This window comes from Camelus ferus, chromosome 3 (genome assembly GCF_009834535.1).
Source record: "Camelus ferus isolate YT-003-E chromosome 3, BCGSAC_Cfer_1.0, whole genome shotgun sequence".
Taxonomy (NCBI): domain Eukaryota; kingdom Metazoa; phylum Chordata; class Mammalia; order Artiodactyla; family Camelidae; genus Camelus; species Camelus ferus.
In genome coordinates, this window is record NC_045698.1 from 28,754,428 (window position 1) to 28,769,828 (window position 15,401).

The window sequence follows — 15,401 nt, forward strand, 5'->3', positions numbered from 1 at the left end:
AAGTGGGTTTGCTGGATCACATGGTAAGTCTATTTTCAGTTTATTGGGGAACCTCCATACTGTTTTCTATAATGGCTGCACCAAGCTACATTCCCACCAACAGTGTATGAGGGTTCCCTTTTTTCCACAGCCTCTTTATCATTTATTTGTAGACTTTTTAATGATGGCTATTCTGTAGTCAGTTACTATTTTTAAAAATCAGTCCAGTTTAAGTCTCTAATCTTATATCCAATTTATATCTCATCTTCTTCCTTACTTCCAGTACCAGCCAGGCTTGTAGGTCAGAGGACCTGGGGTAGGAAAGAGACAGAGGTTGTTCTTGTGTATTTCCAACTCTTCATAGAAGAGATGGGCAGAGGCACGTTTCATTCTAGGACACCTTAACCTCTCTAAGAAATGGGTGTCTACTTGGTATAGCCTAATATGAAAGATATGACTTACCTTAAAATTATTCCTTTGAAATTCTCTAATAACTTTCAACCTATTACATACTTTAAAAACTTTTTAATGCACTTTATTTTTGATTTTTAGGTTTTTTAATAGAGACTGGGGATTGAAGCCACCACCTCATGCACACTAAGCATGCAGTCTACCACTGAGCTATAGGATGCACTTTAGCTGAGGCAGAGAGAGTCTTTTTTTCTTTTTCAAATTCAAGAAGTTTATTACTTTAAGCAAAGCAATTTTCACTTGAGTCCAATCATCCTTACTGTGATGCTTATTAACCATGGAATATTTCCTTGCATGAGATGAGGCTTAAGGATGGGATTCACTTTCTCTGAATTATTTTCTTCTTAACAATTATCACCATTAAACATAAGCATATGTTATATGCTTATTTTATGTTTTGTATGTCTTCCTCCCCATGAATGTGAGTTTCATGAAGGCAAGGGATTTTGTCTGTTTTATTCACAGCTGATTCCCCAGCACCTCAAACAGTACTGGGCACATTACAGACATTCACAATTATTTCTTGGACAAATGCATGGAAGTTGGGCTTCAAGAATGCATATTGCCAAAAAAAAAAAAAAAAAGAATGTATATTGCCAAGTGTTGTAGATTTCTATGTTTATTGATTCATTGAAGAAAACTATGTTTTTTTGTTCTTATTTCTACTTGTCAGGATGCTTAATACCACAGGCTTTATAAAAGGTCCTTAGAAGTCCTATCATTTTAGTGCAAGATGAACAGAAGAACTTACTAGATTGATGTGCAGGTTATTACCTAGGGGTAGGCTACCCAGCATTACAGACTGGAACTGGATGGGTGAGGCTGAGACAGGAGAGGCAGGGAGAAAGATTATGTGAAACTAACACAAAAGAAATTATGTCAGTAACTCTTGGACATGCCCGTCTTCTGTTTGCACAAGAGTGTCCCTTGGCAGTGATATTTTTGGACAGTAAATCTGTTTATCAGTCACTGAATTAGGACTAACACCTCCCAGGATGCAGTATTTCCACTTTCCTGTTGGCACATCTTACAGCTCCTACTTCACAGATGTTCAGTGTTCTCGCACTCAACGAGGATCCCATTTTGACACAGTAGAGTTGGTTTCCACCCTTGAGGCACTGAGAGGGCAGCAGGCAGATGCACTTGGAGGTGGCTTCTGCAATGAGAGAGAGACAGTGTGATTCACCAAGTTTGATTTTACCTAACTTGTCCACAGAATGGTGAGCACTTTGGTGGTGATAAATGAGAGTGCTGGAACAAAGACAATGACCTGAAAGGCCCAACCATGGTCAAATGCAACTATCTGGATGTCAGAGAGGAGAGTGCACTGGTGAGCCAGTAAGACGTGGGAGCTGGCCCACCTCTGGCACCTCCCTCTCACTCACGCCCACAACCAGTCAGTCACTACGTTCTGTCAACCCATTTCCACAAAGTCTCCAGTCTGTCCCGCATGTTCTTTTCTCCTTGGCATCACCTGAGGTCACTTACACATGTCACCACTTACTGCTCTGTGGCCGCACAACGTGCCTTGGGTTTTGTGTGTTTTATTTCACTTGGTTCTCACAGAAAACATATGAACTCCATGTTATCATACTCGTTCTACAGTTGAGGAAACGGAGCTCAGAGAGGTTAAGCAATTTGCCCATGGTCCCACAGTTAGTGGTAGGGACAGGTTTTAAATCATTGATGACTCTCAGAACTGAACTCTTTAACGTAACTTTGTACTACATTTGTATCTTTCTTTTTAGAATATTCCTGGCTTATGACTGGGAATCTGGATGTTTAAGACGCAGTTAAACTGGGTGAAACTTTAATGAGGCCTGGTTTCAAAACCACCCTATTGTTTTATCATTCATATAAATCTTGTGTTTATGAAAGAGTTTCAACATGATCATTTAGGGCTAAAGTTATCAAAGCCAAGTATATTAAATCAACTTTGAATGAAGGGTTATAGACTCATGTATATAAATGCATGTTTTAATCAAAGTTCAAGGCCCTCCACGGTTTGGCCTCTACATCCCTTCCCAACATTATCTTCTCTGCTTTCTCCATCCCAAGTGACTCCCTCTGTTTCCCAATCAAGACCCCAAAGGGGTTCCAGTTTTGTCCTTTGCCCGTGTTCTCCTTTTTTTTTCCAGACTGATACACGCTTTCTCACTTTGCCCCACATGTCCAGGGTCTACAAGCCTCATCTCCTCCATGAAGCATTTTATAGCCATGTACCTCCACGCCGATGTTTTCTTTAACTATATTTTAATGGTGTTAATTTGTCAGTACTACAGCTGACATTTTTATGCTTTGTTGTTAGTTTGTTTTTCCCAAGACAGTTACATGTGCTTTCTTTGAGAGCAGTAACTATGGTCCATCTATTGGTTTGTCCCGCTCAGTTCTTCACAAGATGCTAAATTATTTCTGCTTCATCAATTGATTTCAACTCTGAATTTGGGATGCAGGTATGAGTATTCAAAAAGAAATGTATCTGATGGATTTGGGATAATTCGTGTTGCTGAAATACTTAAGTCATCCTGAGAATCAGGCTGTAGATTTTTGGGGGGCAGATATCAGTTTTTTCTTATGTGTTTCAACTAATGGGAGAAAACAGGGAAAGGAAATGGTGATACTTAGGAGATACTCCCAAGTGCATCAGTGCATAAGTCCTCAGCAGTAAACATTTCATGAAAAAGCATGAATTTCCCTTTTATGCCCTCTGTCAACCAGCTAGAGAAGATTCTAGCTGGGCAAAGTCTTTGCTGTTGGGAACTCTAGGGTTTGGTAAAGGACAGGGGACTGTTCCTCATCTAGGGAGGATGTCAGTTCCCCAGGTTTATGGAAAAGGCATGGTCACTACTCTTTTAGTTTGGTTATGGCTTAAATGCTCTTAGCAAGAGGATTTTCAGACTACCAGCATGAAAAGGCCCCTGCCACCACCTTCACTAATTCATCCTCTAAGACTCAGGTCTCAGGCTGGCATGGCAACCTATGAAATTTTTCCAGGCCAGACATTAAAGTCATTCAGGTAATTACTGTGAAAATTTAGTAACTTCTCCAACTACTGTGAACAATTTGAGGGTACAAAGTTCCTTTATCATGAGACCCCTCACCTTACTTTGTACAGTGACTTCCACATATTAGATACTAAATGAATGTTTATTGAATAAATTTTTCCCTCCTTGTGGTTGATGGTGAATATTTTTTAAGTTTAGACAAAACTTTTAATAGCCATAAAAACAGGCTCCTTGGGAAGACTTTTGTGTTCTACCTTTTGGAAAGTGAACTTCATGCTACTTTGAAGTTCCATTTTAAACTTTTTCTTATTTCATTTTAGATTGAGAAGGAAAAGGGTGGCAAAGAACACAGTGTAATAAAGAGCACAGTTTAATCAAGGTGACACTCAATTCCACTTAAAATTAACAATATCTCAACTTGCCATGAGTGCGTTGGGTATAAAAGACATTTTTAGTTTCCTCTCTTCATGAATGCTGTGGTTTGTACACTGATGCTGTTCTGTAGTGCTACACAAACAGACATGCCTTTGACATTGACTTTTGCTCACCCATGAAAGAAGGTTGCTACAGGCAGGCCATATCAGTTTCCTGATTGTGTGCAGGACCAAAGGATATTTAAATAACTTAAATCTCTTACTAAGAAATGTTCATGTTTTAGTTTGACTACCCCAAAACATTCTGCTAGCTTGAGCAATATTGGTTAAGTATTGTAACTTTTTATGTTCCTTCTTTTTGGACAAAATTAGACTCCTGGAGACTGTGGGATTTTGATATATGCATGGTAATGGGCTAATAGTAAAGATAGATTTTGACTAAATCATAAGACCCTTAGATTTGAAAAAAATAATTTGTGGGAAAGAAAAGAAAAAAATTCTTTGCAATAGGAGAGTTCCCTGAAGAAATTTTCTCCATGATAAATAAGGAAAATGGAAGTTAACACTAAACAACCCCCCAAACACCTGACCTACCTGTGGTGGTATAGACAGGAACCATTTATACTCCCTGGTGTTCAAATCTCTTTTATTTTCTGTATGTATTTTTGACCATAATGTTCTTACATTATAATTTTTAGAGAAAAAGTTTGTATTTTTAAAAAACAATTTAAATAAATGCATAGTTGAATAGTACTTTCAGCTCTTTTCTACCATGAGTTTCTGAGGGAGATGTCAGTTGGGTAAAGGTGTTGGTCAGGCAGTGAAAAAAGGAATAGTCGTGTATATAGACAAGATGATTTAATAATGATTAGAATTGGGCAGCATACATATCAGGCCCTCATTTGCTGTCTCTTATGTGAAATTGCCTTGTTCAGACATGGCATGAAGATCAGAAGCCCCAGACGTGGACCTCCTGAGGTGCCACCATCAGATGGCCTGCTGACTGTGCCTCCTTGGTGACCTTCTGTCATGAATTCAATCCCACTACCAGTCAAGGGACCTGGATCTTAATACTAGCTCTAAGTGGATAAAGAAGAACCTAGATTTGGGTTATAAGGCTTCTCCCTTTTCCAAGACTGAGTTGAAGAACATTGGGTTGAAAAGTGAAAGAGAAATCAAGGGTAATAATTAGGTTTTTGTCTTTGTTTTTGCAAAAGTAAGGAGGCTTTGGCAAAAGCTAGATGTTAACAATCCCATGAGCTTCTATCGCTTACTTTATGCCTTGATCGAAGGTAAGTTTTTGAAGATGTGCCACAAGGGAAATCTCACTGCCTATTTGAATTCTGTTCAGTTCTAATCTCCAACCCATATTTATGTATTATAGGAATCTTAGTTGAACTATTTCAGGTTCAAATTTCATCTTAGAGCAAATGTACTGCTGCAAAGTTTCTGCTTTCAAGCAATTCATAGACGAAATGCCAACAGGCAATGCACTTACAGAAGATGGAAATGCAATGCCACTTCTTAAGTATCAAATAGGCAGAGATATAAAGGAGTAACAGGGTGGGAAGGGATAGACTGGGATTTCAAAATTGTAGAATAGACTACACTGTATAGCACAGGGAAATATACACAAAATGTTATGATAACTCACAGAGAAAAAAATGTGACAATGAGTGTGCATATGTCCATGAATAACTGAAAAATTGTGCTGAACACTGGAATTTGACACAACATTGTAAAATGATTATAAATCAATAAAAAATGTTAAAAAAAATAAAAAAATAAAGGAGTAACAGCTCCAAGTTTTGGTGAGGGTGTGGAAGACAGTCTTTATCATACATTGTAAATGTGAATAGTAATAGGATAAAAACATTTTTGGAAAGCAAGTTGATACATTGTACCAAAAAAGACTACATTTTAAAATAATATTTGTCTAGAAATTCCATTTTCTAAGATATTTCCTAAGGAAATAATCTTAGATTGTAGATTTATCTGTGATAAATTTGTCTATTACAGCACTGTTTACAATAGTAAAATCTTGGGAAAGAAATCTAAATGCCTAACTGAAGATTGGTTAGATAAATCATAGAATGCCCATTTAGGCTTTTCCGCAAAAAACTGAAAATTGAAAATTATGTGGCAGAATAATATCTGATGATATGGAAATCATTTCATGATGTATTAAGTGAAGAACAGCAATATATAAAGTAAGATGTAGAAAATGATCCTATATTTTTAAAACTTGTAATATAATCAATGCTACTCCTGAGGTGTGTGAGGTTCCAGGGAAATTTTTTAATAAGATGCTTCTTTATAGAAACAATTAAAATCACTCTGAATTAGTGTCAGCACCATATTAGCAATCTGGTCTCAAGCAATTTTGAGAAAGAAGACCCTGCTGGCCAGTGGCTCACCAGGCTGCTCTCTGGGAATAAAGGTCTATCTGTGAGCCAGGGATGACTCTGTAGATGGTGGTCCCAGAGCTCCTTGGGGCATCTGGTTGACCCCAGGCAAGGCGAGGGAGAGAAACAGTAGAGGGTGAGAGAATGTTCCATGAGGGAGAAACAGTTCCTGGGTCTATGAGAGACCTTGTCTGGGCTCAAGACATCCTGCCTGTGTAACACTGCCAGCCTTGGCTTATCCCAGGCACTGCCAGAGAACTTCAAAAAATTTAAGGCAGATGCTTCTGGTGACTGGTATCCACAAGAAATCCAGCCTAGGCTGAGGGCACTCAACTTAGGCTGACCCCAGCTGGTTCCAACTGCCAGAGGAAAATTTAGACAATTTTGATGAAGGCCATCTAAAGCTGGGGGTGGGGAAGGGTGCCTGAAGCATAAGATCAGGATGGGTGTTCTTGCTGGGGTCTAAGGGTGTTACAGATTATATATGCACAGGAAAAGATTAGAAAGATTTATATCCAAATTGTTAGTTATTTCTAATTGTGGATGGGTTCTACTTTTCCCTTCTGTTTAAATCATTTCATTTTTTTTTACAATGAAAAGGAATTATTTTTGATGAAGGAAAAGTTATTTTTAAGAGAGAGTGTATAAATGCAAGGAAGATATTCTAGCTGAGATGAAGGTTAAGCGAGAGCATCTCTCAGTATGGGTCCCCGCTGGAGCTTACCTGAACATTTCTCCCATTCATAGCAGGTGTCATAGCCACAGGACTCTTTCTTTGTGCTACTGGATGAAAGGTTTGTCCTTTCAAGACCCCATTTTAACTGTAGACTGTCTTGGCATGAACCAATATGTAGAAAATGAAGTTGTTGGTTATTTAAACATTTCTTGGCCAAAAACTGACAAGCAGGTGAAGTAAAGTAATGGTTGGAGTCCGTATCAAACACACAGATGTCTTCTGAATAATGGCTGTCCAAGAGAGGAGAGCAAGCATTTATATGTGAAGACTTGGAAAGGAGAGACGACATGCAGACAACTCACATGTTAACTCACCACCCAGTTATCTCCCCACTGCGTTTTCCCCCAGTTTCTCTTCTTTCAGTCCTACATTTCATCTTACATGCTCTGAGGTTCATCTTTCTAGAATTTCATTTTAAGCTTGGTACTCCCTACTGCCTTCAAATTAAAGTCTGAAGTCTTAAATTCTGATAACAAAAATCTTCTGTATTTTGAATTCAATCAGCTTTCCTTTCTAGAATCCTTTCCTCATTATCCTGAATCCCTCTTTATCACCTGACAATTGCGTTGACAATTTTCTAACCTGATAAGATGATTCTTCCTTGGCTACCATCCCGTGCCCTGCTCAGTCAGTGCTGCATTGTCTTTCCTCTCTAGCTGTGTCCAGATCAGTTCCTGCCTACATTCTGAAGCTAATCCTGATCAACCTAGCCTATGGTGGTCTATACCTCCTCTGAACTCTTTTGAACATTTATTAATTGCAATAGTGGAGTCTTATATATAATTATATAGCTTTGAAAGTGTGTGTGTATGGTAATTAAGAGCATGAACTTTTAAGTCAATCCCTGGGTAACTTGCTAAATCTAAGTAAATGGATGGGTCCTGCCAACAAGAGGTTAGCCATAGTCCTTCTCTTGCTGGGAGGACAAGAACTCTTTGATTACTCCAAATTTGAGTGTTGTCTCTGATATCAACTTTAGAGCTAACAATCAGTGCACCAGTGTGTAAAATTGTTTCCAGCAACTGAAGCCCGTAGCTGAGAACAAAAGGCCACCTTCTAAGTTCAGAGAACTTAACCTGTGGGATCAGCCACTCTCACAAACACCTTCAATGCCACATATAAGAGAACTGAGGACTACAGAAAGAGGTTAGAGGGGTAGGGCAAAGCTGGAATTTCGACAGTTCCAGAGGGCAGCCTGTACTCTCAGGGTTTGGTATTGCAGAGATAAGGAAAGAGTTTCCTCTGGGTTGAATGGACAATGTGAACGCTGTAAGTCCTCCCTAGAAGGCCATCTGCTGGGTGAGGAGACCCCAGCTGCAAGAAGCTCATACCTGTTGGACCACTTGTCAACATCAAGAAGGGTGGATCTAGAGCCACCTTTGGGCCGAATTACGTCAGTGGAATGTTACAGAAAAAGACCCTGCAGGGTTTTCATAAGTAAGTAAGTAAATAAGTAAGTAAACAAATAAATAAGTCAGTAAGTTTGTCCCTTCAAGTGTTGGTTCACTTGTAGATCAGAGGAACGTGAGAGCTAATCGGTGTTAACAGTGAAGTATCACCACGGGACACTGTTGGCTTCCTATCCCAACATTCATTCATTCTCATCCTCAGTAATTTCACTCTGATTTCATTCAAAAACGCTTTTCCATCCAGCCAAAGAACTGCTTTTCGTAGCCTCCCTTGCAGGTCCGCGTAGCCATGGGACTCAGAGAGGAGCGATGGGATGGAAGCAGTGATAAGTCTCCCAGGAGCTCTCCTTGAGAGGAGAGGATGTGGCCATTTTTGGTCTCCCTCCCACTGTACTCCAGCAGAGAATTCTTGAACCATGAAATAACTTTCAGAATGTCAGAACAGAGAACTTTACTTCAATTCAAATAAGTGAATAAAGTATCAGCTATACTTCAATAAAAAGTAAAGTGTGAATATTAGATTAAAAAAAAAAGAACAGCAGAGCAGAGAGCAGGAAGGAGCCCCACTCTTATCTGAAATGAGAGAATCACCAGACCATCCCTAGACTGCCTACTTCTGCATTTATTTTATGGGGAAGAGAAACAAAATTCTACCTTAAGCTAATACTATTTTGGATTAAATTCCCCTGAAAGTAGCCCTTAAATTAATAAGCACTCCTGGGTTTGTTCATGTAAAAAAAAAAGGCACTTATTAACAAAATAAAGTCTTAGCAGTCACATGAGGATATATCATCTTTCTTCATCCTCTCTGGCCCCACATGAAAGAATAAACTGACAAAACGATGTGTGTGTGTGAAGTCCATGCTCACACCACTTTCTCTACTCCAAGCTTTTGGAGTTACAACCTTGCCCTATACTTAGGAGGAAGAGGAAGGCTTTGAGGCAATTGAGTCTGAAGTTTTAAACTGAACAGGAATAAGTCTGTATGACCAGAATAATACAGTTTTAGTCGCAAAAGCCATGCAAACTTAGGGCACAAGGGTTGAGAGATAAGTAAGACAGTTTGCTACCCAGTGGGGAAGGAGGAATTCAACAGAGCACAGGGGTATCAGTTATGTGAAAAATCAGTATGTTTCATGTTTATGCTTCAAGAAGCCCAGCTCCTCCATTTTGCTGGTTACACTAGACTGCTTTCCCCAGTTTCCCCAGTCCATATCTCTTACCTGCAGTCTTCTTCTGGAGACATGCAGATGCATTCAGATCCTTTCTGTTTTTCTCCTGGTTGACAATGGCCCCTTAATCTTGTCAGAAAATCTGAAACAAAAGAAAGAATAATACACAGCATGGACTTCAAGTGATAGGTTTGTATTTAGGAGAAAAGGCAGTGGTGAAAGGTTCTCATTTATCTCCTGGAGTTAGAGCATTAATTTTGGCTTTTCCAAATATGTTGTCATGGAATAGTCCATCTGACAGATCCTTTCTAGTTCTCATGAGCTGTCATTTTCCAACCTAAAACTGCTATTAAGTTCAGAGACCTAAAGAAAATGGAATTGGTGAAATTTTTGTTCATTTGTTATTCAAATATTTATGGAGTGACTATGATATTCCCAGCACTGAGACAGGTTGTGGGGATAGTGGATTCAGCAAAATGTGACCCAGACCCTATGCTCACACAGCTTCTCGTCTTGTGGAGCAGACAGACATGGATCAAACCAACAAACTAATACAAATAGAATTGCTGCTGTTATTGGTCATATTAAAGAGAAAGCATGTAATCAAGAAAACTGATATAGCTAGGTGGGTTGTGAATGGTAAAATGGGAAGAGAAAAGGGAGTGTGTTTGAAGCAAAGGAAACATCAGGCACGAAAGTGCCCACACAAGAGGTAACACATGACCTTCTTAGAACTGAAAGAAAGCCAGGGTGGTTGAAGTGCAAGAAAACAAGTGCCTGGAACAAGATGTGGCCAGAGAGGTGGCTGATGGCAGACCGTGTAGGCTCATATAGAGCTTTTGGAGGATTTCTGTCTTTTTTTATAAGCAGTGGAAGGTCTTCGATAGGTTTTAAGCAGGAAGTGGTGTGACAAAATCAGGTCTGGGTTTTGTGTGGAGAATGGATTTGGAAAGGCATGGTGGTCAAGAGAGTAGACACTTTATGAGGTTATTGTAGTAAATCGGGTGAAAGAGGATGGTAATTTGGACCAAAGTGCGAGAGGTGGAAATGGAGAGAAGTGGATGAACTTGAAACATACTGAGCAGGTGCGATGGGTGATACTGCATAGTGTGGGTAAGGTTTGAGAGCTGTCAAGCATAATTCTTAGGTTTCTGGTTTGCATAAGAGAATAGACATTGATGCCTGAACTGAAATAGAAAAGATGAGAGATGTTAGTTGTTAGGGAGGCGAGAGATGACTCAAGAATTCCTTTCTGTGTATGTTGAACTTACGGTCTCTTTAAGACATCCAAACAAAATAGATACATAAGAATTTGGATATGCAGGTGTAAAGCTCAGTGGAGAGGTCTGTGGTAAAGATTTAAATTTGTTATTAGTCTACGGGGAAACCACTGAAGCTATGGGTATGGGTGAGATTCCCTAGCGGGAGAATGGAGCATGACGAGGTGAGAGGACAGAGCTGAGCTTGGAGGAGCTCTGACATTTAATGTCCACCCACATGCAGGAGCCTTCCAAAAATAGAGGGCAAGAGTCAAGAGGTAGAAGCTAACCCAGACAATGTTGTGTCCTGGAAGCCAGGGAAAGACGCATGTGCAGAAGGAGGTCAATACTGTCGAATGTCGCTATGAGGTCAAGGGAGATGAGGACCAGAATATTGTCCATCACGTTTAGCAATATGGGATGTCAGTGACCACGATTGTGTAAACAGATTTTGAGAGTGGGGGTAATGTCTTGAAAGTCAAAGTTTCTTACAAGAGGAGTCAACGGAGAAATGCAACTCCCAAATGTAGTTATTTATCCCTGCATTATATTCTAGGCACTAGGATGTTACGTGGAAAAAAAATAGAAAGAACGAAAACAGCATTTGTCTCCTTCTTTCATGAATCTAAAGAATAGTGGGAAAACAGACATTAATTAATTAATCAGAGTGATGGGTTTATAACTAAAGACTAAGGAAGGTATTTTGAAGAAATATAGTTCTAGGAGACCATATCATCCAAAAAAAACCCAACTGAGAAATTTAAGGAAGGATCTATAAGGAAATGATGCTTGAGTTAAAGTGAGCAATTAAATAGTGTGAGTGTGAGGAAGGGAGATTAAAGCAGAAGGAATAACACTTGGGTGTATTATATGCAAGGGTAAATCTTGTTTATCTTTGCTTATGTTGAAGCTCATCCAGAGAAGCTTTAGACCAGCTGAATTGAACCTGGAGCTGACCTCTTGAACAGACTGGATGAAACAAACTTCCTTGGACTGGATCTGACTAATCAGGCATCCACAGAACCACAGTGGCCTCTGTAAGCAAATAAATGTCAAAGGAGGGCAGTGGGCAGATATATTAGGCAGAAGGTTTGGAAGGGAAGGAGGGAGGTTTATGTTAGAGGCAAAAATAAAGATTTTAAACATTGGTAGTTTTTCTTCTTTGCTGACATGCATTTCCATTTCCTACTGCTGTCCTCTGTTAGGAACCTCATTCTGTCTGGTGACATTTGGCTCAGCACTTTCATGGGCATGGAGACCTACAGCTGCTGGTAAGGTCTCAGATACTAAGATTTCCATCGACATGGGATTATTTTTCTTGGGTTTCTGGTGTAACTATGCCTCTTTGCCCTTTGTAAATACAACCAGACATAGGACAGGGAAGGACCCTATGCTATACCTTGTTTCCAAAGAGCACACAGAGCATTGCTCTGTTAACTACCAATTTGAAATCATCAATGATCACGTGCTCCCCCACTAAGTGTCCAGTGGAAGCCGGAACTGGCCTCAGCTGCCCAGGCGGCCTGCCTTGCACAGTCTGTGAGCAGCATGGAAATAAGAACATTATCATCTTTAAGATGCTGAGGGCAAGGAATCTTCAGGAAGTGCTGGTTTTTCAGAGGAAGGGAAAAAAGACCTGTGGAGGTGTGCAGCCTCTCATTTCTTCAGGAAACAAAACTCTTTTTCACATTGAAAGAAGGAAAAGTCTTTCCTTGGCCAACCAACGACCCGGGAGTCTCTTTATCACGCATCTGCCCCCACACTGAGAGGAAAGAGTGTTCAGTATTATTGATGATTTTCTTTCCCTTTCTGGGACTCCCTTCATTGATCTTCCTGTCAGCATTGTTGGAGAGAAGGTATATGAGATGTGATATTTCTTTCCTTTATCTAGATGTGGAACATTTCATTATCTCTCAGTTTGGATTAAAATTTTAATTTCTTTTCCAAACACAGAGGCACGTGTGAGTGCATGAGTATGTGTGCAGGCATGGCGTGTGTGTGGATGTGCACTGTTATTTGTATAAAAAAGAAGATGCTACTTAAAATGCCCAGAGGCTCTTAATTTTCTAAAGCCTGTGGTTCCCAAACACACCCATCCCACTGACCTATATGATTGGGAGTCAAGTGAAATCAAGCCACAGTACTAAACTGAAGTTCTCACAAATTTCCAGGAGATGTATTTATCAGTACTTTCAAGGTTATATAACAGGCTATGTCCCCTTTTCCTTCACATATTATAAAAACCCAGAAGAGGATAAAGAAGGCAAGATGGCAGAGAGCTTGAGGAATTAGTAGAGACGCTATACAAATCTTGTTTGACCGAGGCTGTCCGACCTTTGATCTAATTTAGCTTCTCTATACTTTTGGTTTTTTCATACACAAAATAGGCTGAGCTCAGACAGATCCTCAAGGCTTCTCTGATTAAAAATGAGACATTGTTTGAACAAGCATGTTGAGAAATTTGGAAGATATAAATTAGTAGAAGCTCCTTTCACTGTCCTGCAAGTAACCAACACATCAGACTAACCAGGGTTCTCAGCCCCTCCGTGCCAGCTGCCTGTTGAACCTTGAACTTCTTCCACAGCTTCACCCTTCTGCCCTGACCAGTCCTGCTATAGGTTTACCACGAGTCAGGGAGGTTTGTTTCCAGATCTCTGTATCCCAGTCACTATTATAATTGTGCAAGCTGATTAAATATATCAACTGATAAAGGAGGAAAAAAGTTATTTTTATAAAAACTACATTGAAAATGTTGATAATTAAAAGTGGTTTGCAAGAATTTTGTTTGAATTATTTGTGGATGAGACTACTGTAAAAGATTAAGGAAAAAAAATACATAAATTTAAAAGCATTTTCCAGTCAAATTTGCTACAAATCTGCCTTTACATTTTCACCTCTCTTCAAAATAGTAGTTCTCAACTCTGGCCGTATCTGGATTAACTAGGAGGGATTCTATACAAACACCAAATACTGGGTCCTCCCAGCTCAGTGACATCAGAATCAGGGGCTGGACCCAAGCAGAGGTGTTTTTTTTTTTACAGAAGTGTCCCACTTAAAGTTAAAAAACCTACTGTTTTAGGGAAACTGATATGGGACAATGTAGATGATGAATTATGTATTTGTTTAATTTGAGGAAGAAATTTTGGGACTCAAATTAAGAGGCCCTCTAGGAAATAAGGGTTTGTTGCTATGTCTGAAAATCAGTGAAAATTTGTGTTTTTCTCTGTTCTAAGTTAAAATAAAATGTTTAATTAATTAAAAAGTAGTGTGTACTACACTTTTTTAGTGGCTCTCCACTTGACCTAAAATTTCAGTTAAACATCAGTTCTGATTTTGTTGCATGAGAGAGCCTGTGCTCCCTCAAAATATGGGAGGGTTATGTTGGAAAAGAAAAGTGATCTCACTTTGTAAGATTTGAAGATAACTGCTTGATCCATAACTACTTACCTGCTGCTTGATCTCATCATTAACACAGGGTGAAATTCAGCGTTCCCTGTGGGTGGGACCTTTTGCATTGTCCCCCCAAACACACGATGGATGCTGTACCACCAGTCCCAGGGGGACCCCACCTTAGCAGACCCCAGGGTCCTGAGCTGCTATTCACCTTTTTCACACGTGAGTGAACTTGATATGGGTGGTGTCCAGGAATCCCCGCTGCACGTGTACCTTGATGGCCCAGCAATGACAAAGCCTCTGGGACAGGTTAACTCAACGGATTCACCCATTTTATATAATCTTTGAAATGGCGACAGCGTCAGGACTTCCTGCACCACTGGCTTGAGGCACGCTGTCCCTGTGGAGAGAGAAGCATTTCAGATGCACTGAGTGGAGCAGAGTACTCAGTGAATACAGGCAGATATTATGAAATCCAAGAAGTGATTTTAATGCAATTTCCTGCATTGGTTCAGCTTTAATGTCACCTTTTGATCAGAAAAACTGGGGGTTGAGAACCCCAGGCTTCCACTGAGAAACTCCCTTTAGTTCCATTAACTGAGGAACTTGCTAAGGAACTGGCTCCAGACACTCCCAACTTTCATTACATTGTTGGGACCTTGTTCATTCCAGAAGGAATCTTCTCCCCAGTGAGTTTTCCCGAAAGCAAGTTATCACATTGTGGGTGACGTGGAGGCAGGATATTCTAATGGTCTCAACTCTTCGTCATGATATTCCATGAGGACTCTTTGGAGACCCCATCTGAGCCTTGTTTGAATCATATTTTGACTTTTCTGAAGCCCAGATATGAGTGGAGACTACAAACTCCTCTTTTCCTCAGCAAAGGCTGTGGATGTGCTCCAAGGAGTAAAACCTACATTTCACATAAAATCCCGTCTCGGATACATAAAAAGTGTAAGTATCGTCTTTCTGGGACTCATCAGTTTGCATCTCTTTGCACATCAGGCAAGGCAGATGTCTGTGCTTAGATGCAGTTCTCAGATCTCCCAGATTTCTTACTAATCACATGCTGCACGGTTCTGCTGCGAGCATAAGGTTAAAATGCAGGGGCAGGAGAACTAAAATATAAAGATAATTTGAAATCTAATTTTAGCAGATGAATCCTCTTTTCTGCTTCACTAAACTGCTTCACTAAACC

The 15,401-nt window shown here is 39.9% G+C and overlaps 1 protein-coding gene across 1 annotated transcript in view; it reads right to left on the bottom strand.

Annotated features, from left to right (window-relative positions):
• Positions 1-635: 635 nt before the first annotated feature.
• Positions 636-15,401, bottom strand: part of C6 (complement C6) — a 57,992-nt gene continuing 43,226 nt past the window's right edge. The window contains exons 15-18 of the mRNA XM_006193053.3: positions 14,415-14,603; positions 9,603-9,693; positions 6,959-7,200; positions 636-1,606 (exon numbers count right to left, since the gene is read on the bottom strand). Coding sequence (XP_006193115.2) covers positions 1,431-1,606; positions 6,959-7,200; positions 9,603-9,693; positions 14,415-14,603 — 698 coding nt within the window. The 3' untranslated portion in view covers positions 636-1,430. The remainder of the gene's footprint in view (positions 1,607-6,958; positions 7,201-9,602; positions 9,694-14,414; positions 14,604-15,401) is intronic.